At 53.7% G+C, this 23,715-nt stretch overlaps 1 protein-coding gene across 1 annotated transcript; it reads left to right on the forward strand.

Annotated features, from left to right (window-relative positions):
- Positions 1–1,741: 1,741 nt before the first annotated feature.
- LOC144937510 (homeobox protein engrailed-2a-like) lies at positions 1,742–21,958 on the forward strand. The gene is made up of 2 exons (XM_078864758.1): positions 1,742–2,400; positions 21,528–21,958. Exons 1-2 carry the CDS (start codon positions 1,920–1,922, stop codon positions 21,956–21,958), a joined length of 912 nt encoding a protein of 303 aa, XP_078720884.1. The 5' UTR covers positions 1,742–1,919.
- Positions 21,959–23,715: the final 1,757 nt, after the last annotated feature.

Genomic DNA, 23,715 nt, shown 5'->3' on the forward strand with positions numbered 1-23,715 from the left:
GTACTGTCCCCCCCCCATCCGCGGTCCATGCTACCAGGGTTCACCAACGCGCTCTGACGAGAGTGGGGCAGTATGGCCAAATAACCCCCTTGACCTGGACGGCGTGGGGAGGCTCTCATCCAGCAGTGGAGTAACTCTTGACGCACAAGTATCTGAATTACTCGTACGCGTACATGTGCGCATACATATAGTCACACGTGTACACAACACACACACGCACACGTGCACGCGTGTGTGTGTCCATATATGATTGCCACCCACCCTCCCGGCGCCCTATCCCCCGCAGAGGCCACGTGTCTCCGTCAGCGCTCAGAAATAGGCGAGGGGAAGTGGCGCTTCATTTAATTATTTATCTCCTCGCGTGGCCAACGTGAGGGGGGCGGCTTGGGCTCGAGAACGTCCCGAGGATGGAGGTGGGAGGGAGGAGGGAGGGAGGTGGGAGGAGAAAGAGGCGGTGGTTGTTTGTGGGTGGTGGGAGTTGGTTGCGGTAGTCGTGGTTGTGGTGGTCGTGTGGAAATCAGCAGCTCCCTCCCTCCCCGGCGAAGTGAAGATTTAAAAACCCGCTCGCCACAACCACCGCCAACCACGAATCCTGTCGGCTCGACGAGCGAGCGGCAGACGCGAGCGTGTGCGTGCACACGCATGCGTGTGCTTGCATGTGCTGCTGTACACGCGTGTGTGCACACGCACGCGTCAGCTCAAGGAGGCCCCGTGGCGAAGTGAACAAGATCAGGCGCATGAAGACCAAGGGGACCTCATTTGCATTTCTCGTGGGCTCGCGGTGACGCGCGGGGAGGACTCGGGGTGCCGGAGCTGAGCCGGGCGAGGGGACGGGGGGACGAGGGGACCAGGGAACTCCCCGGCCGCGAGGACCCCCACTGGGCTCCCCTCTCCCGTCCGCGGCGGGGAGAGGCGGGAGGGGACTCTGCGTGCGGAGTGCCGGAGACGGGCAGGGAGCGCGAGACTGCGCGTGGACATGTGTGTGCCTGTGTGTGTCTACATGTGTCCGCGTGAACATGTGTGTGTCTGTGTGTGTCTACATGTGTCCGTGTGAACATGTGTGTGCCTGTGTGTGTCTACACGTGTCCGTGTTTCTCTGTCAGTATAACTCTGTGCGTCTGTGTGTAACTGTGTCTGTGTGCTATCTCTAAGTGCTTGTGCGCATGACTGCGTGTGTATGTCCGTCTGTCTGTGCGAGTCCTCTTGGTCATGTCTGTCTGTGTGATCGCTCTTGTGCCGTGTCCTGTCCGTGTCTGTCTGTCCATGTGCGAGCGCTGGTTGTGTGCGCGTGTGTTCTGTCTGTGTTAGACCGTCAGTCACTCACGGACACACACAGGTAGACGCTCACAGACTCAAACATACACGCAGATGCACGCGTACAGACACAAACGTCGACACGCGTATGCACGCCCAGAAATACACACACAGACTAACAACAGACATCGAAATTCGCCGCTAAATGGTGGTGACGTCACAACGGCGCTTGTGCCAGGCTAGGTGCACAGGCCAACCCATATTCATACATGCACATACGTACACAGAGATGTATATGTAGATTTTGAGGCACACACAAACAGCATACTTACACAGACGGATACACAAAGATAGAGACACACATCCAAGCACATATATACACGCAGATATATACGCAAAAAGACAAGGACACACACAAACATCGAGACGCATGTACACAGGCATACGGCTAGATACACACAGATTCACACGTACAGACGGGCAGACAGACACACACACGTCCACAAACGCGCTCGGATAATCGAATAGGTATATAGATACAGACAGACGTCGAAATACAGACAGCCACGCACACGTAGATAGACCGACACACAAACAGACACACAGATAGACACGCAGACCCCCAACCCGCGGTGGAGGAGGGTGCGCTCTCCGCCGCCCCCCCCATGGCAAACGGCGCAGCGGGGGGGAGCCCCCCGCGGGGCGACGCGGAGCCGCAGCAGCCCTCGCCAGCCATGCCCTCCCCGCCCAGCAGGGTCACGAACTTCTTCATCGAGAACATCCTCAGGCCCGAGTTCGGCCGCCGCAAGGAGGACTCCAACTCTGCTCGCCGCGAGCAGCAGCAGCAGGAGCAGCAGCAGGAGGAGGATGAGGAAGCGAGGGTGCGGAGCGGCGAGAGGGTGCCGGGTCAGCTCGGCGGACTCACCCGACGTGAGAGTCGAGAGGCGGTCAGCGGCAGAGTCGGCGCCGAGTCCTGCGGGACTCGCGACAGCGACTCGTGCACGGAGGACCCCGCGGGAGGCAGAGGAGCCCTCACCCCGGCCCACGACCCGGCGGCGAGCCGCGCTTCGGCGGAGCCCGGCTCAAAGGCCATGCTGTGGCCTGCCTGGGTGTACTGCACGCGCTATTCGGACCGGCCTTCCTCCGGTAAGAAAGGTCGCTTCCCCCATGTGGCCATCTCTCTGTCTGGATGGATATTCCCACTCCTTCTGAGCAGTTTTCATGCAATGTAAATGCGCATTGTATACATGGTATTGGAGGAATCTAAGCACGATAATTCGACCAGCCTTCTGTCCATCTACGCGATAATAAAACAACGTTTGTTGTTTATGCCCGGAGGACTTTGAGGCCTGACGTTAGCCAGCATAATTTGTTTAAACGAGCGAACACTGGAACAGTTTCCACATTTTGGGTCTCGTCAGCAGAGCCAGGCTTGCTCAGGAAATGCTGCCGGGTTACCCCAAACCCACGGCGGCGAGTAATCCCTCGTTTGATGTCCAGGGTTAGGTTCGCCCCTGTCCTCGTTGGCGTTACCCTCCTCACCCCCAACCCTTCCATGCTATAAACATTATTACTACTACTACGCTGGAAACATTTACAACCAGAAAATATGTATTATTATTCTAGCATGGTCATATTCACACACGAATCGTGGCGGGTCGCTTGTACCATGTCACATAATAAGAATGTACAGCGAGCTGTGGCGTGAGCAAGCGATTGCAGGGCTGCACCTTTGCCTTTACCAAACAAGGTGCAGTGAAGCCAGTCGTGTGTGTTGCACGCCCGTGGCGTCACGCGTGTCACTGCCATTGTCACGGCAAGGGAAATCCGTCCATCGTAGTCCGTGTTCAAATCGGCTTGTGGCTGCCATCATAGTACGTGCACAGGCAAGCGTAACCAACGAACAACGTCATCATCATTAGCCGTGATCAATCCACTGCTGCGTCGACGCCTCCTCTGCCGATGTAACGATGCACGAATCAGCCGCACACGAGCTGAGCTCATCGCTCCGCGGCGAGCGTCCTCTCACGCGTGTTCCTCTCCTTTGGCAGCCATTCCGTTACCGTTCTCGCCCCATCGGCCATGCACGTACGTGTATGTTGAACTTCTTTCGCGCCGTACGTAGCTAACCGTGCTAATCGTAGTTGCGGGGGCCATCATGGTCCATTCTGTCCGTGACGAGTCGTGTCCGAGCCCACGCGTCCCCCACGAGTCACTGTGAGGTCTTCAACTGTTCTCTGCTCCACGCGTTACTATTCCAGTCTCTGTCATTCACAAATCTCCACGCTTATTTCAGCTTTCGTGAAATTGTATTTATCAACGCACATAATACAGTACATGTGATACAAATTAAACACACACCATACACAAACACGCGCACACACGACAGCCGAAAGACACACAAACACACCAGCACGGAGTTACACGCATGAACAGACACACACGATGACACACAGATACATACACGTAAAGACACATACACGCACACGTGGAGACACACATACATGTGAGGATACACATACATGTGGAGATACACACACACAAGTCAAGACACATACACGTGAACACACACACGTGAACACACGTGAAGAAACACACGTGAAGATACACACACACGTGAAGACACATATACACGTGGAGACACACATACACGTGGAGACACATACACGTGGAGACACATATACACGTGGAGGCACATACACGTGGAGACATACATACAAGTGGAGACACACACACGTGGAGACACACATACAAGTCAAGATACATACACGAGGAGACACACACGTGGAAACACACACAAAAGACAAAGATCCCGCATATAGCCTTAACAGATTGCTGTGGCAAGTGCTGTTAGCGATTACTTATGAAGGCCAGCACGGCACACGAGGGGGTGGGTGGCCAGTACCATCCCCGGCCGCCTTTGTATCCCCAGTGACGATGTTTACACACCGCACCAGGTACTCATTTAAGGCTGAGTGGACCTAGGACAGGTCCAAGACCGGTTCAGACACACACACGCATTAAGGCACATATACGTGGAGACACAAACACACACGTGGAAACGTATATGCATCCACGTGCACCCCGTGTTCACGCACCCCCGCGTGCACACGGGGTATATATCGGACACTAAAAACTATGCATTCAATTATTTATACATCTCGTGAATATGAAAAAAGACGAATTTCGATTTGCATGCTCGGTGTGGATTTGTGCATTTCGCGTGTACGGGTTAAATTGTAGAGGTGGTTGTAGGGTCTGAGCAATAGGACGCAATCATTCCTCCATATTTATTAATTCGTTTATTAAATGAAACATTTAAATTATAAAATGTGTCACATTTCATATATGATTCTGTCAACAGACTAACGACAGTTTTTTTCCCGGAAAATGTATTAAAATCCACGTCTTAATTATATTTGCATCTGTCTATCGATATATTAATTTACTTGCCTGTTTATCTGCGTATATATGAATATCCGTCCGTCTATCTGTCTATCTATCGGTACATGCGTCTATCCGAGATCCGTTTTATATTCATCAAGCACAGAATAATAATTCGCGTCGTTTTGGAGAATATTATACAAAGTAAACATCAGACATTTTCCTCCGCGCATCTGTTCCTCCACGTGAACCATAACTGTATATGACAAGGAGGCGAATGTTATGATTATTAAATATTTTGTGGGATGCTACATCGAGAATCAGTGTGCGATGTTATTCGATGAATAAGCTCACGTCGAGAGAAATAATATAGCTAGGGAATGGCGAGTCATGTATGTGCGAATTAGTTACGGCTATAGGCACACATCTGTCTGGTTTTGTGTCTATACCGTGTTGATGTATATATGTTGAACTTCTTTCGCACCGTACGTAGCCAACCGTGCTAATCGGAGGTGCGGGGGAAGGACAACAAACTAAACACAAAAAGCAGCTCTAAAGACATGCGTTTTTAATCTAGATGATTTAAAAGTGCATAGCTCCAGTGGCTTCCTAATATCGGAGAGAGGAGCATTCCAGACAGCCGCAGAAGCGCATTTGAAAGCGCGCAATACGGTGGCCGTCTTTGTTCGATGACTCGCCAAAAGCCGCTGTGATGATTTTACCGGAATTCGCGTGATGGTTTATGTTCTTTGACGAGATCAACAAGGTATTGTGGTTCATTTGTGGCAAGCACTTTGTGTGTAATGGGTTATGTGTGTGTGTGGGCATGTGTGTGTGTGTATGTGTGTGTGTGTATGTGTGTATGTGTGTATGTGTATGTGTGTGTGTGTATGTGTGTATGTGTGTGTGTATATGTATATGTGTGTGTGAATATGTGTGTGTATGTGTGTGTGTATGTATGTGTGTATGTGTGTATGTGTGGGTGTATGTGTGTGTGTATGTGTGTGTACGTGTGTGTGTATGTGTGTGTGTGTATGTATGTGTGTATGTGTGTATGTTTATGTGTGTGTGTGTATGTGCGTGTGTGTATGTGTGTGTGTATATGTGTGTGTATGTGTATGTGTGTGTATGTGTGTGTGGGCATGTGGGGCGCGGTAGTGGAGTGACGCATGTACTGCCCTGCGAAGCCAGAGACCCGAGTTACACACATCGGCAATGGGGAAAGACAAAGGCGCTGGGGCGTGGTTATTGCCACGCCACCCCTCGTGCCTCGTGCCGACCTTCACAGGGGCTCACGAGCAGCACTTTCACTAACATCCTGAGACATTTGTTATTGTATGAAATGTGTTACACGTACACACGAATGCAACTCCACGTGCACATTCACGCACATCTACAAGACACACGCACACACATAATTGCATACAGCCACACACACGGACACACTCATCCACACATAAGCACACATGCACACACGTCTCCGCTTTCAGCGTACAAATATATTAGATTACACACATCAACACACTTCAAGTATATGTTACTGCATATACACACACAGTACATCAATCTCTATGTACATGGCAAGCAGACACAGACAGCGGTCAGGTTTGTGGGTGCTATGCAATTGTTGGAAGCAGTGATCGTTGAACAAAACATACAAGTCGTCAACAAAACCGTGGCGTTACATTTTTTTCACAAAGATCAACAGAGCCACGCGGTCCATAGGCGACCACCCCTAACCCTGACTCCGTGTTGGGGCAAGTATGTATGTTGAACTTCTTTAGCACCGTACGTGCTATTAGTGAGCGCCTATGAAGGTCGACACGACGCATGAGGGGGTGGGTGGCCAGCATCACGCCCGACCGCCTTTGTCTCCCTAGTGGCGATATTTACACACCCATCAGGTACTCATGTGAGGCTGAGATGATATTGGGACCGCTTCAGATAATCGTCGCTGGTGGTTTCCGGAATCGAACTCGGTTCACAGGGTTCCTAGTGCAGCGTGATAACCGCTACACTGCCGCTCCCCATACAAATACATACACATACATACACATACATACACATACATACAAATACATACACATGTGCACACATACACAAAAATACAAACACATGTGCACACATACACAAAAATACAAACATCAACCGCATCGAATTTAACAGACTGTTGGGGCAAGTGCTGTAACTGAACAACAGCCGCAGTTCGCCACTAAGTGGCGGTGACATCGCCATGGCGCTTGAGCCAGGTGAAGTGCACTTTAAGGCCACGTGAATTGTCGAAGGCTCACCGACATGACCCAGCCAACGCAGCCTCGCCTGGCGGAGGTGCTCACTGACTGGGGCTGTGTCCAGATCTTTCATTGAAGGATCTGTGAGCTCCTCCTACAGTCCAGTCCGGTGAAACCCAGGATGGGTCGTATGCAGGCCAGCCTGAATGTTCTAAACCGGCGCAGATGCTCATTCAGAGGGGTCCAGGTTTTGCAAGTATAGAGCAGGGAGGGCATCACGGTGGTGGAGAAAACCTGGAGCTTCGAACGGAGCGACAGGCCAGGGTTGCTTCCACGTAGCACTACGATGCTGATGAGAAGACAATGCACTCACACATATACACACACGCATTTAGATGTTCAGACAAATACGTTCCTACATGGCACTGGGGGTAATTGGCTATGGCCTCGCCCGCGCTTTGCCCGTCTGTCCAGCCGTTCGACTGACTGTGTGTCTTGCTGTTGGTCCGTCTGTCTGTGTGACTGTCTTGCCTGCCTGTGAGTCTGCCTATCCGACTGTGTGTCAGTCCGGGTGTGCGTGTGCGTGGCTGTTCGTCTGTCCGCCTAACTGACTGACACGTGCCACGACTTCGGGTTAAGATTCACCCTCATCCCGACCAATCGGCCAAACACGCGGCCACATTTCCTGAGCGATTCGTACAAACTTGACGGCAAGGAACGATTTAAGACGCAGCGCACAGCCGCGTGGGCTCGCGAGCGCGCGTCGCTGCGTTCGGAGCGCGGATCCGTTTGGCTGCGCCCGGAGCGGAGACCGAACTCAGCTTCTTTTCATCACGAGCCATGCACGCTGCTCTCGGCTGTGTCTGCCGAGACACGCTACTCGAAGAGACGATAACAACACTGAACTCATTAGTCGAGAGCAGAGACAGACGTGCAACGGGACAGGAATATAGACAGGCAGACACCCAGAGAGACAGGCACAATACAATAGAACACGTTAACAAAATATAATAGAGCACGTTAACATTATAATAGAACAGGTTAACATTATAATAGACAGACACTGATAGACAGACAACAACAACCGCCATTCGCCACTAAGTGGCGGTGACGTCACCACGACGCTTGTGCCAGGCCATGTGCACCTTGAGGCCACGTGAAGTATCGAACGCCCGCTGGCAGGAGGTCACGGGGCAGACCCAGGTGCCACGGGTCGACTGACCGAGATGACCGAGATGACTGGCTGATGCACCACCTGTGCCCCCTACTGTACCAACTTGCTGCGCTTTAGCCACCCGGCGCTCCGCTCGTTGTTGTGAGCGTCGCTCCTCCGCCCTCCGTTGTTGTTGGAGGGCGACTGCCTCCAACTGCCCAGTAGCGTCCTTCACGAGCCTTCTCCACTGAGGCCGATCTTGACACCGCTGGTACCAGTCATCGGCAAGTCCACTCAGCTCCACGTCCTCCTGTACCACATCACTCCATCTCTTCTCTAGCCCGTGCCGCGCCCGTTTAGCCCCCTCGATCCGGCCGAACAAAAGCTGTTTAGGCATGATAGACAGACGGACACTGACACACACACACTCATAGACACACTGACACACACACACTGATAGACACACACACACAGACACTGACACACTCACACTGATAGACACACTGACACACACAGACACACAGACACTGACACACTCACACTGATAGACACACTGACACAGACACTGACACACAGACACTGACACACAGTCGGTATAACTTTCACGCCATTTAACTATTGCATTATTATTAAATCCGTTTATTGTTAAACACACGGATACATAACATCGTCTACTATTATTATTATTATTTTGTTATACAAATGAGCTGGAGTCGCACCGCCGTGGTGTGACTGCTGCTGCGTGCCCCGTGGACTCTGTCTGTCTTCTCTTTGACGTTCGCTCCACGTTGCGGGAGCTTCTTCACCAGCTGAAGCTCTCGGCACGTGGAGCGAAACGTCGGACGTCATGCGAGGAACACTCGGTAGAACACGAACGCGCATGGGAGGGAGGCTTGGGACAGGGCGCGGCCGAAGCGTCCACGGACGCCCCCCGCGGCCCCTGTGCCGACGTCTGCGCGTTGCACGGCACCCACACGCGGCACCCTCACGCGGCACCCTCACGCGGCACCCTCACGCGGCACCCTCACGCGGCACCCTCACGCGGCACCCTCACGCGGCACCCTCACGCGGCACCCACACGCGGCACCCACACGCGGCACCCACACGCGGCACCCTCACGCGGCACCCTCACGCGGCACCCTCACGCGGCACCCACACGCGGCACCCTCACGCGGCACCCACACGCGGCACCCTCACGCGGCACCCTCACGCGGCACCCTCACGCGGCACCCACACGCGGCACCCACACGCGGAACCCTCACGCGGCACCCTCACGCGGCACCCTCACGCGGCACCCTCACGCGCCCCTTGTCCCTCACGACGTGCGCGTGCCTACCGCCATGGCCACACACACACATATACACACACACATATACACACACACATATACACACACACATATACACACACACACATATACACACACACATATATACACACACACATATACACACACATATATACACACACACATATACACACACACATATATACACGCACACATATACACACACACACATATATACACACACACACATATACACACACACATATACACACACACATATACACACACACATATATACACACACACATATACACACACACATATATACACACACACATATACACACACACATATACACACACACATAAACACACACATATACACACAACAACAACAACAACCGCCATTCGCCACTAAGTGGCGGTGACGTCACCACGACGCTTGTGCCAGGCCATGTGCACCCTGAGGCCACGTGAAGTGTCGAACGCCCGCTGGCAGGAGGTCACGGGGCAGACCCAGGTGCCACGGGTCGACTGACCGAGATGACCGAGATGACTGGCTGATGCACCACCACCTGTGCCCCCTACTGTGCCAACTTGCTGTGCTTTAGCCACCCGGCGCTCCGCTCGTTGTTGTGAGCGTCGCTCCTCCGCCCTCCGTTGTTGTTGGAGGGCGACTGCCTCCAACTGCCCAGTAGCGTCCTTCACGAGCCTCCTCCACTGAGGCCGATCTTGACACCGCTGGTACCAGTCATCGGCAAGTCCACTCAGCTCCACGTCCTCCTGTGCCACATCACTCCATCTCTTCTCTAGCCCGTGCCGCGCCCGTTTAGCCCCCTCGATCCGGCCGAACAAAAGCTGTTTAGGCATGCGGTGGCTGGGCATGCGGGCTACATGACCCAGCCAACACACACACACATATACACACACATACACATATATACACACACACATATATACACACACATATATACACACACATATATACACACACACATATATACACAAACACATATACACACACACACATATACACACACACATATATAACTCGCAGGCACGACTATCGTGTCCACGTAACTTCCCACGAGATTCACATTCGAGGAGCAATGTCTGTGCAAGGAGTCTCATCTCCCCGTATGAGCGCGGGGTTTTATTTGGGTTCTCTGGTTTATTTACTGCTTAAATAATAATAACAATAATGATTATTTACTGCCTAAATAATAATAATAATTATTTACTTGCTTAAATTACAATTTACTGCTTAAATAATAATCATTATGATTATTTACTTGCTTAAATAATAATTCTTATTATTACAGAAAACCCGGCAATCCGAACTCGATTCCAGACCACAGCTAACATCGGTGACGAATATCTGACACGGTACTTGGCCTCCCCTAGGTCGACTCAGCCTTAGATGAGTACTTGCTTCAGTGTGTAACATCAGCAGTGGGGAGACAAAGGCTGCCAGGCGGGGTGTTCGCCCAAACAGTCTTGTGGAGCGGCACAGGGAGTTCTTGGCATCCGTCTGTATATACCGTGCACATGCAGTGTGCCTTGCCCAGTGCGATACCCACAAGAGCTACTGCTTCCCATATAGATACATACACAAACACACACACACGTGCACATGCAGTGTGCCTTGCCCAGTGCGATACCCACGAGAGCTACTGCTTCCCATTACCATTCCGTCTATGTGTACATAGATACATACAGGCACACACACGCACGCTCATATATATACACGCATGCATATTCACTCATATACTAGCCATGTACACACACACACGTGTACACACACGTGTACACACACACACACGTGTACACGTGTACACACATACACGCGTACACACACAAACGTGTACACACACACACGTGTACACACACACGTGTACACACACACACACGTGTACACACACACGTGTACACACACGTGTACACACACACGTGTACACACGTGTACACACACACACACACGTGTACACGTGTACACACATACACGCGTACACACACAAACGTGTACACACACACACGTGTACACACACACACATGAGCGCAGACGTATGACTAACCGGTGGGTGCGGTGTCACACTCCACGGGAGGCGATTTGCTCGGTTCACCGACGACAGCGTCGTGTGTTGTGAGCAGCCAGAGACTCGGAGCAGCAGCAGCGCTGTAGAACTCTAGGCCAGGCGTGCACCGTGAGTGTGCACCGTGAGTGTGCACCGTGAGTGTGCGCCGTGAGTGTGCGCCGTGAGTGTGCGCCGTGAGTGTGCGCCGTGAGTGTGCCCCGTGAGTGTGCATTGTGAGTGTGCATTGTGAGTGTGCATTGTGAGTATGCGCCGTGAGTGTGCGCCGTGAGTGTGCGCCGTGAGTGTGCATTGTGAGTGTGCACCGTGAGTGTGCACCGTGAGTGTGCGCCGTGAGTGTGCGCCGCGAGTGTGCGCCGCGAGTGTGCACCGTGAGTGTGCGCCGTGAGTGTGCATTGTGAGTGTGCACCGTGAGTGTGCACCGTGAGTGTGCACCGTGAGTGTGCGCCGTGAGTGTGCGCCGCGAGTGTGCACCGTGAGTGTGCACCGTGAGTGTGCGCCGCGAGTGTGCGCCGCGAGTGTGCACTGTGAGTGTGCACCATGAGTGTGCACATCGCGTGTACACACAAATCAGCCACCGCGCTGTGGACTTTGGGGGACATTGGTAAATGTTCGTTATCGAGTTGTTCCACTATCGTTGTGAGCCTCTACTGGACGACTGTGCTCCACACATCAGCTGTCGAGTCATTCGAGAACATCCTTAGGATTTACATCAGTTACTCAACCACTGCATGCTGCGGTACCCATACATACACGAAGACAAACACACACACGCATACACACACAAAGGCAAAGATCCCCCATAACGACTGAACAGACTTGGGGCAAGTGCTGTTAGCGAACACCTATGAAGGCCGGCATGGCACACGAGGGGGTAGGTGGCCAGAACCCTGCCCGGCTGACTTTGTCTACCTCATGGCAATGTCCACCCACCTCGCCAGGTGGTCACTGAGGCTGAGTCGACCGAAGAAAAGCCCAGGACCGGTTCAGATGTTCGTCACCGGGTTCGTGGCGTAGTACCCGAACCATACATCATTTACGCAACCACACACAAAGGGATATATCACTACTACACATGCATACACTGTACACGTAAACGCACATTGATATAACTACACAAACATAGAGAATTTTACAAACACACATTCCTGGGTCCAATGCCTTGCTCGATGTGCAGCGTGTGTGCTCTCGCCTGTCCTCAGGCCTCTCCGGCTCCCTTCTCCTCCTCCCAGAGCTCGCCCCGCGCGCTCACGATGCCATTGGTGTTGGTCAAACATCCCAATGTGAACAGCACCCCCCTGAAAATTAGTATTTGGAATCAGTGTGACTTTCCTGGGTAAATAACTCGTTGTTATTGTTACCGTATAAGTAAGTTTGACAGTTTAAGCCATTTATGTTAATTTGACAAAAACCTGATGTCTCGACGTTTATTTTGTGAGTTCTGCCACGGAACATAATCTCATGCCGACGTCCACTTCTCATTAACTATGATTCACTGCTCTCAGGGACAATATACAAAGCGCGTGATTAATAGAGCTCAACTACCCCATGCATCATCATGAATATCATCGGGTCTCAGGGTGTTAGTATTACAGATACATACATTTTTATAACCAGGTAAGGAATGATTGAGGCAGCACGTCTACTATATTGTTATGAGGGTTATTTAAAAAATAAAATAATCTACCAAACGATGTGAATATATGCAGTCTCTAAAGTACCGCAGGAGTGCGGTGCTACATGTGGACTGTTCTGTTTGGCGCTGATATCGGAGGCGTCTGGAGCCCTTCTCAGCAGTGGGGGGACGAGGAGTGGCGCGCGATCCCCGCTCGCTTTTCGTCACCCTGTCCCGACGCGCACCGTTGCGCTTCCTTTGCTGTCCGCTCAATGTGGGCCGCTTTGGCACTCGCAGATGGCAGTGAGGCGGTGGTGGCCGAGCGATTCGCTCTCGCCGTTAAACGTTGTGTTTGTCCTCCAGGGCAGCTTCCGCCCTCCAAAAACACGCAGAGAAAGATCCCCCCTTTCGCCTTAACAGACTGTTGGGGCAAGTGCTATTAGCGAGCACCTACGGAGACCGACACGGCACACGCACAATCACAACACATACACACTGACTGGCACGAACCATAAGCGGAATGATGGCCAAACGAATGACCCTATTTCAATACATCTATAGATGCACGATGACAAATACGTGTCACAAAGTGGATATAAACTACACACAGTTGCATGCGACGCGGCTCACACGAGAAGCAGCTCTCGTCTCGAGCCTCCGCGCCGAGGCTGCCCGGGCGCACACGAAGCCGGGGACGGCCCCAGGCACTCCGCGAGTCGCCCGGATGACGTCACGGACGACATCGTGAACGGGAATCTGCGGGAGTGAAACGGACCGGTAGCAGCACTGAGCAGCGAGGAATGGCGGCGGCGGCGTGCGGAGGCCTTCATTCAGCAGTGGATAGACAATGACTGCTGCTCATGACGATGACAATGTACGGGTGACGTAGCAGTGACACTGATGTTATAGTGACGCGATTTAGCTCCATTTTAACATTATTTTTTAAATCTCGAAGCTTCAACGCTGTATCTGACATGTCGAGACACACAGTCCGGGCGCTTGGGTACAAGACGATGATAATCGAGTCTCAAGACTTCCCAACAGGGTCCTGCTGCATTGAGACGTTTGGTCATTTCCATGAAGAAGAGTTTAACTCGCGTGATGTACAACCCAGTGCCCAGAGACAGCCTCCACCCAAATACGAGATAGTAACACTCAAAATACCCGCACAGATAGATTTAAGAGTCCACGGAAATTGGCACGCAACCGGCCACGTGGTTCCGCGGTAGAGCGAGCGGTTAGAAATTGAGACGACTACGAGTTCAACTCCTGGTTTGGGGGGATTGACTCAGCACATCATCCCTCCCTCCGGGATCGATACAATTGGTACTACTTTGTGTGGAAGATCAACAGTGGTCGTCCTCTTGATAGACTTGCTCCCGTCAAAGTAATGTGGAATTTCAAAAACTGGCTTTGCACGGCTGTAAGCAGGAGATAAGGACACACATCTCAACGCTCATTCGAGCAGGATTTCAGTTGTGGACGATTCCCGTGTGAGCGTGAGTCTCCCTTATAAGTGCCACGCAACCAGGCTGACGCCTGCTTGGCGTCGTCCGAGATGCGACGAGATGGGGCGCGTGTCGAGGGGATATTTTGTCGCGAGGGCTCCGTGGGACGCAGCCATCGCGTGAGACGCGCGGGGGGTCGCCTCCCTCCCTCCCTCCCTCCCCTCCCCTCCTCCCTCCCCTCCCTCCCTCCCTCCCTCCCTCCCCCCTCCCCTCGCGTCCCCGCGGTCTCGCGCTGCCGTGGGGCTCACGCGACGCCGGCGCATCCCGACACGAATCAGAACGGCGGAGGGGTCAGGGACGCGCTCCTCGTGAGCGACTCTGCCTGTGCGCTGTGAATGGATCGTGTGTTTGTTGAACCTCTTTCGCACTGAACGTAGCGAACCCTGATAATCGGAGGTGCGGGGGAAGGACAACAAACTAAACACAAAAAAGCAGTTCGCTCGTCTTTTTCGGCAAATCGTTTAATCGGTATCTGTAAAGAGTCGGGCTTCGCGTTGAAGTCAATGCGCGTGCAGTTACCGGATGGATTATTATTATTATTGTGTCGTAGGTTCGCGACGCATGGCGATGGCTTGGGGAGGCCTTCATCCAGCAGTGGATTGCGCATGGCTGCTGCTGGTGATGTTTGTAATGAATGTTTGTTGTATGTAATATATCTTTATTTAGAAAACATCAAATTAGCCGCATGCATTTTTGTGGACAGTCGTCTTGTGAGGCAGAGTGCTGCTAGCGAGCGCCAGTGAAGGCCGGCACGGCGCGCGAGGGTGCTGCTGCCAACAAGAGGCACTGCACGCCCGGCTGCCTTTGTCTCCCCAGCGCGGATGTTGACACAGCGCCGGGGACCTATTTAAGGCTGAGTTGACCTAGGGGAGGCCCAATATAGGTTGAGATATCACTCGCCACCTTCAACCAGCGGTGGATTGACAAAGGGCTCCACGTTTTTGTTTTATATCAACTCGAACGTGCGCGCGCGTGTAGCGTATTGCGTTAAAGCACCGTGCGTGTTACCGTGTTAGAGTGCAAAGACTGCCGTGCATGCGGGGCGGTGCCGGTCACGATAACCTCTGTCGCGTGGCCAATCCCGACCTGACGAGTTGCTCGCTAGCAACACTTGCCCCAGCAGTGTGTAAGGCTACACGGGGGTATTGTATATAATGGGGGGGGGGGGGGGGGGGGGCGGCGGCAGTGTCGTGGTTCGTGCACTGCGGCACGAGAGCAGTTCCCCGGTGCTGCTGCTGCAGAGGCGCGCGCGTCGCTTGGAGCGCGGGACACTCCGTGGCCTCGTCACGCGGAGTGCCCCTGCCGAGGTGTCGTAAACTCCCCGCGTGTTGACGACAGGCGCCGTTATTTGCTGATTACTGCACTGCCCATGTGTGTGTATTGAGTGGGGAGCGGTGGCACAGCGGTTAGCGCACCGCGCTATGAACCCGGCCATCCGGGTTCGATTCCCGCCCACGGTCAACACCAGAGACGATTATCTGGACCGGTACTTGGTCTTCCCGAGGTCACCTACCTGCAGTCGAAATCGTAAATTTTTGTATTGTTCTAATTATTCTATGAACTATTATTTGACTCGGCTATGTGTTTGCGCTAATTAAATATTTATAAGCCTTCTAGAGTACACATACAGACGTGGATTATGACTGGCTGGCATTTTAGAATGTTAAATAAATCATAATAAACGTTGAGATGTTGTGAGGGGGGTCTATAGGATTAGAGGGTATCCATAACGCTATATCCATAGCCATGTATCCCTACCCTTAATATAATCCTAACCCTACCGCCAACCCCATCGCCCGACAAGACTCAGCCCACTGATCCCATCGCCCGAAGCGCGGCAGCCCAATCCTGCGCCCCACCCCACCCCCGCGCATGCGCCGTGCGGCTCTGCGCGGATCTTTGTTCGCAGCGATCAAAACGTCACTCTGCGTTAGCGGCGGCGCGCAGAGACGCGCTCCCAGTCCCCTCGTCCCCGCTCCTCCCTCTGTCCAAAGCACTCGCTGCTCTCACCCTCTCTCTCCCCATCTCTCGCTCACTCCCTCCAGCGCTCTGTCTCGTCGACCACATTGTAGCCGTCCCACTCTCTCTCGAGGTCCCCCACTCAACGTAAAGCTCGCACTCCCTCCAGCCCTCCTTTCAATGTACCCAACTCTCCCACTACTCTCCCACAGCTCTCTCACCCGCTATCCCCCTCTGAGTCCCGCTCTCTCGGCCTCCCCCTCACTCTCTGCCGCTCTCTGAACCCCGAGCCCAGCGGGGGGCGGCTGCTGGAGCACGTGCCCCCCACCCCTGGCCACCGTTCATTTTATCAAACCCAGACGCTGCCCCCCGCGGAAGCCCCCCCCCCCCCCACTAACTTTAGAAGCTATAATAATGTATTTTTAAATCAGTCTATTATTACCCAGTCGTCAGTCTGCTGCTCGCACAACTCAATCGGAATTCATTTGCACCCCACAACCATCTCCCCTTAGTTGGCCCTAAACCAGGGCATATGATTATAGGAAATATGGTACAATAATATGGGATTATCATGCATATGCAGACATTGCACCCTCGTGTTAGTGCGTTACGCGGATAATCCCAACTCAATGCCAGCCCTAGAAGCGCTCCGGGAAATATCGACTGAGAAATGAGGCCTCGAGTTTAGACAACAAACTCATCATGGCCCCCCCCACTCGTCCACCCCCCTCTCGCCCCCTCCACCCCCTCTCGCACCCCTCCCTCCACCCCCTCCACCCCCTCTCGCACCCTTCCATGCACAGACGCGCACAGTGCCACATTGCTTGATGTTGGCTCCCTGCCCTAGCACCACGACCTTCCTCTCTGCCTCTGCTCGGCTATCTCCTTACAAAATAAGCCCTGCCGATTCTTTCTGTACAGCCTCTTGAATTGGAGTTGCATGTAGATGCTGGCAAATCCACATCGTGTAGCATGGAATAGATGATGATAATAATAATAATGTATACGTTCAAAGCACATTTCACCCGTATCTCGCAAAGTGCTGCGCATCTACACGCTCACGTGTGCTTGCTTGTGTACGTCTCAACGCACGTGCAATCTTCATTCATTCACCAAAGCCCGTCGGTACAATGCCATCCAGCCAAGACAGTCTCCGTAGACTGCCAGGAATGTGCCCTTGGCGGGCGAGTATTCAGGACAAAACACGCACACAAGCAGTCACGCAGAATGTATCGACTCTGACCAAATATCCCCCGAATAGTATTTGACAGACGTGGGGAAAGTTCTGTTTGCGAGCGCCTATTAAACTAAAATACGTTTTTTTTATCGTACCAGGTATCGCTATTTTTCAGAAGCGACCTGGCTCCAAATGAGAGCTCAACGAAGTAGCGTATCATGTGGAAATGTATAGCAAGGCCGGTGGGGCGTACGAGGGCGTGGTGTGGTCAGTACTACGCCACTCTATCACTGTGCACCCCATGGCCTGGTAATCATCACCAGCACGTTGGTCCGTTACCACTGTATCCACACAACATCGATGATGCACGCTGGGTCCAAACAAGAACATCTGTTGCACTGCCCAGTTGCCGGCTAGCGAGTATGGCCCACGTGCTTGATATCAGCGCCTATCGTGGACCTGGTTTGCCCCCTGAACACCGCCTTGTTGTTATTTGTCACCCGCGAGATGCACGCCATTCAAACGCACGCCAGCCTGGTCCCAGCTGATGAAAGTAGCAAGCGAGCACCCCGCCCCGAACCCCCGCCCACTCCCCCGCCCACTCTCCCCGCCCCCTCCCACGTGCACGAGAGATATGGCCGCTACTGCTCTGGTAGCATTGGTGGCCCAGTCCAGCCAGACCTCGCCAGAAGCCCTGGCCGACTGAGGAGGTGTTCCAGCTACCTGAGAAATAGCGGCAGGCCCAACCTCACCGTCTACAACGTCCCGTGTGTAGACGAAGTGTCACGGGCAGCACTGGCTACTGGCAATCCAGAGGCTCGTATGTATGTAGAACCTCTTTGTATGTATGTAGAACCTCTTTGTATGTATGTAGAACTTCTTTGTATGTATGTAGAACTTCTTTGTATGTATGTAGAACCTCTTTGTATGTATGTAGAACTTATTTGTGTATGTACGTTCACCTTCTATCGCACTGTACATAGCCAACCGTGAGAATCGGAGGTTTGAGTCAACCTCGGGCGTGTATCGTGGGGTAAAGTGTGGGTGCTTCCTAAGGTCTGTTCAGCGTGGAAGAGTAGACCACATATTATCGAGTGCTCTCACTCGTGGCGTGAACCATGCTGACGGATTACAGCCAGCAGTTCACCTCCCTGTACAGAGATCGTCCTAGGAAGATGACATCACCGAGTTAAGTCTGAAGTCACTGGAAAACAAACAAACCGATGTATCCACACACGCGCCACGGGTGTTAAGTGCGGTGCCAATAGTGGTTGTGTTTGTTCAGGAGCAATTAATCTGAATCGTGGTAATCTTAGAAATGCAATGAGCCAAATTGAGGGACCAGTGATTACGAGACTTTGTTCGTGTCCAGTCATTGGTGTCTGGGATGAGACTTTCTTCTTCACTTGAGAACCCGGTTTAACCACAGGGGGCTGAAGCTGGAATTGACCCAGGTTCTCAGCTCGTGACCTCAATTGCCAGGTCACACAGAGGGTGGCTCCTTGGCACGTAACGATGTATTGATTCATGAACATCGATTCTCGAGAGTGTGGAAATTAATTTAATTTACAATTCATGCAGACGAGATGCTCGCGTTAAACCTGGGCTAGAGGAGTGGCCGGACCTGGAACACGAACACAGGGAAATGAAGAATCATGCGAATCAGAGGGCAGTACGAGATCAATAAATGTGTTTGTCCTGAAATCAAATCGCGATCTCGAATCCTGACAATTCATCGCTTTGCTTCGACAGATAATGTCTCTCCTACTTCCCCATGCTCCTGTCACTGCTCCCCGTGCTCCTCTCACTGCTCCCCGTGCTCCTGTCACTGCTCCCCGTGCTCCTCTCACTGCTCCCCGTGCTCCTCTCACTGCTCCCCGTGCTCCTGTCATTGCTCCCCATGCTCCTGTCACTGCTCCCCGTGCTCCTCTCACTGCTCCCCGTGCTCCTGTCACTGCTCCCCGTGCTCCTGTCATTGCTCCCTGTGCTCCTCTCACTGCTCCCCGTGCTCCTGTCACTGCTCCCCGTGCTCCTGTCACTGCTCCCCGTGCTCCTCTCACTGCTCCCCGTGCTCCTCTCACTGCTCCCCGTGCTCCTCTCACTGCTCCCCGTGCTCCTGTCACTGCTCCCCGTGCTCCTGTCATTGCTCCCTGTGCTCCTGTCACTGCTCCCTGTGCTCCTGTCACTGCTCCCCGTGCTCCTCTCACTGCTCCCCGTGCTCCTGTCACTGCTCCCCGTGCTCCTGTCATTGCTCCCTGTGCTCCTGTCACTGCTCCCCGTGCTCCTGTCATTGCTCCCTGTGCTCCTCTCACTGCTCCCCGTGCTCCTCTCACTGCTCCCCGTGCTCCTGTCACTGCTCCCCGTGCTCCTGTCACTGCTCCCCGTGCTCCTCTCACTGCTCCCCGTGCTCCTCTCACTGCTCCCCGTGCTCCTGTCACTGCTCCCCGTGCTCCTGTCATTGCTCCCTGTGCTCCTGTCACTGCTCCCCGTGCTCCTCTCACTGCTCCCTGTGCTCCTCTCACTGCTCCCCGTGCTCCTCTCACTGCTCCCCGTGCTCCTGTCACTGCTCCCCATGCTCCTGTCACTGCTCCCCATGCTCCTCTCACTGCTCCCCATGCTCCTGTCACTGCTCCCCGTGCTCCTGTCACTGCTCCCCATGCTCCTCTCACTGCTCCCCGTGCTCCTGTCACTGCTCCCCGTGCTCCTGTCACTGCTCCCCATGCTCCTCTCACTGCTCCCCGTGCTCATGTCACTGCTCCCCGTGCTCCTGTCACTGCTCCCCATGCTCCTGTCACTGCTCCCCATGCTCCTCTCACTGCTCCCCGTGCTCATGTCACTGCTCCCCGTGCTCCTGTTACTGCTCCCCGTGCTCCTGTCACTGCTCCCCGTGCTCCTGTCACTGCTCCCCATGCTCCTCTCACTGCTCCCCGTGCTCCTGTTACTGCTCCCCGTGCTCCTGTTACTGCTCCCCGTGCTCATGTCACTGCTCCCCGTGCTCCTGTCACTGCTCCCCGTGCTCCTGTCACTGCTCCCCGTGCTCCTGTCACTGCTCCCCATGCTCCTCTCACTGCTCCCCGTGCTCCTGTTACTGCTCCCCGTGCTCCTGTCACTGCTCCCCGTGCTCCTGTCACTGCTCCCCGTGCTCCTGTCACTGCTCCCCGTGCTCCTGTCACTGCTCCCCATGCTCCTCTCACTGCTCCCCGTGCTCCTGTTACTGCTCCCCGTGCTCCTGTTACTGCTCCCCGTGCTCCTGTCACTGCTCCCCGTGCTCCTGTCACTGCTCCCCGTGCTCCTGTCACTGCTCCCCGTGCTCCTGTCACTGCTCCCCGTGCTCCTGTCACTGCTCCCCGTGCTCCTGTCACTGCTCCCCGTGCTCCTCTCACTGCTCCCCGTGCTCCTGTCACTGCTCCCCATGCTCCTGTCACTGCTCCCCGTACTCCTGTTACTGCTCCCCGTGCTCCTGTCACTGCTCCCCGTGCTCCTGCCAAGCCTCACTGACCACCCTCGCACTCCACCTGGGACTGGTTGCAGCCTTTGCTGAATCTCAGCCGGAAGAGCCCAGAATGCTGCCGCGGGATGATGTTGACCACTCCACAGACATCCCGCCTGGTGTTGTTCTCGCGGCTCGTATTTCGTCTTCATAGAATTGATTGTAGGAATGCCGGGACGAATAATAGGAGATTCCTATGGATAGGCGGACCTTGTACGCCGATAAGCCCACTCCAGGCCAGCCTTAACAGAGTAGCCGGAGGTATTGATTGCGGAATGAAGCCCTGCGTGTTCTACCTGCAGCTACGTGTTGCCAACCGCAGGTGCAGGCTGCTCAGGGCCAGGGCATTGAGTGTGGCGTTGTGCGCGCGTTCCAGGCCCGCGCAACCGCAAGCCCAAGAAGTCGGCGGGCGGAGTCGCGGCCGGAGTCGCGGGGGGAGGCGGCGCGGCCGCGGCGGCCGCGGCGGCCGCGGCGGCCGCGGTGCCGCCAGCCAGGGCCGCGGCCGGCGAGGAGAAGCGGCCTCGGACCGCCTTTTCGTCCGAGCAGCTGTCGCGTCTCAAGGCCGAGTTCCAGGCATCGCGGTATCTCACCGAGGCGCGGCGCCAGGCCCTCGCCCAGGAACTTCAATTGAACGAGGCCCAGATCAAGATCTGGTTCCAGAACAAGCGCGCCAAGCTGAAGAAGGCGAGCGGAGTGCGCAACCCGCTCGCCCTGCACCTCATGGCGCAGGGCCTCTACAACCACTCGGCGGGCTCCGGGGGAGCCAGGGGGGCGGCGGCGGGGGGGGAGAGGACGGACAGCGAGTGACGCGGGGGGGGGGGGGTGAAGAGGGGCGGCGGTGGGGGGAAGGTTGACGGAGGGAGGAAGAAGAGTCCGAGGATGATGTTTTGTTTTGCCGTGTCGTGTGAACTCGCAGATTCGCTCGCTTACGATGAATGCACTCGGGTGATCACTCACTCACTCGTTCACGTACTCGGCTATGCACTCACTCAAACACCCATGTGTTCACGCACCCACGCACTTATTTACAGACTTACTCAACATTTAATTCACCCATGTGTGCGCTCGTTCACTCACCCACGTGACCCTCTCCATCCCACACGCTCACCCGCACGTTCACATTCAACACACACACACTCATCTATAAACTCACCACATATATTCACACTCACACACATTCACAGTGACACGCACTCTCTCACCCCACACGCACAGGCGTTGCGAGGCACAGCGCGCGCGCCTGCAGCCGAGCGTTCAGCCAGCGGGGCCGCGCTAAGCCTCGTTGCAGTGTTACCGACAGGGTCCTTACATCGGCCTCTTCACACTACCGACAACTGCTTACCGGTTTGCTGTACGTATCTAAATGTGTATCATTAAACGTAACGCGTTTGGCTTCTAAACTGAGAAACGAAGGGAGCTGCCACAGTGGACTAACGGTGAGCAACACAATGGACTTCATCTCCCGGCGCGGCATTTGAAACAGCCGCGTGTGTTCACGCAGCGGTGCAAACGGCTTCTCCGCACTTCACTCCATCGGCAGGGTCGCGTGTGGCGGGGTAAAGTGTGGGTACGCCCACCTCTTCCTACACAACATAATACAGGAAACGGTTACCGACCGGTTCCTGACTTTCGGAACCGGTAACCAATTACCAAAAAGGTTACCGGTTTATTGGGTACCGTTGAGCAACCCTCGGTGGTATTAGTATTGTAATACACGTCGCCTCTGCCTCAGTGATTCAGGAGCTCAGCCTCGGACCGCTCCGGCTGAAATGAAGCCCCGGAGAGAGTTACACTGAGGAGTGAAATATAAATTATGAACAATTTACTGAGCAAAGAAAATTACGTTTCAGGTCGTGGGCCTTTTGAAGTTTTTAATTTACAAGATAAGACTGTTGGTCTTACTTATAATATAATTACTATATAATGTGGCTTTATATGTCGTATAAATGTAACCGCATCTAAAGACCCGACAGGAAGAGCAGCCGGTATATTTATTGCGTAGAGAGAAAGTGGCAGGAACAGGAATGGATCTCTGTGTGAGTCGATGGGTTTATGTGTGAGTCTATGGGTCTCTGTGTGAGTCGATGGGTTTATGTGCGAGTCGATGGGTTTATGTGTGCGTCTATGGGTCTCTGTGTGAGTATATGGGTCTCTGTGTGAGTCGATGGGTTTATGTGTGAGTCGATGGGTTTATGTGTGAGTCTATGGGTCTCTGTGTGAGTATATGGATCTCTGTGTGAGTCGATGGGTTTATGTGTGCGTCTATGGGTCTCTGTGTGAGTCGATGGGTTTATGTGTGAGTCGATGGGTTTATGTGTGCGTCTATGGGTCTCTGTGTGAGTATATGGGTCTCTGTGTGAGTCGATGGGTTTATGTGTGCGTCTATGGGTCTCTGTGTGAGTATATGGGTCTCTGTGTGCGTCGATGGGTCTCTGTGTGAGTATATGGGTCTCTGTGTGAGTCGATGGGTCTCTGTGTGAGTATATGGGTTTATGTGTGAGTCGATGGGTTTATGTGTGAGTCTATGGGTCTCTGTGTGAGTATATGGGTCTCTGTGTGAGTCT

The sequence above is a fragment of the Lampetra fluviatilis genome, chromosome 2, assembly GCF_964198595.1.
Source record: "Lampetra fluviatilis chromosome 2, kcLamFluv1.1, whole genome shotgun sequence".
In the NCBI taxonomy this organism is placed as follows: domain Eukaryota; kingdom Metazoa; phylum Chordata; class Hyperoartia; order Petromyzontiformes; family Petromyzontidae; genus Lampetra; species Lampetra fluviatilis.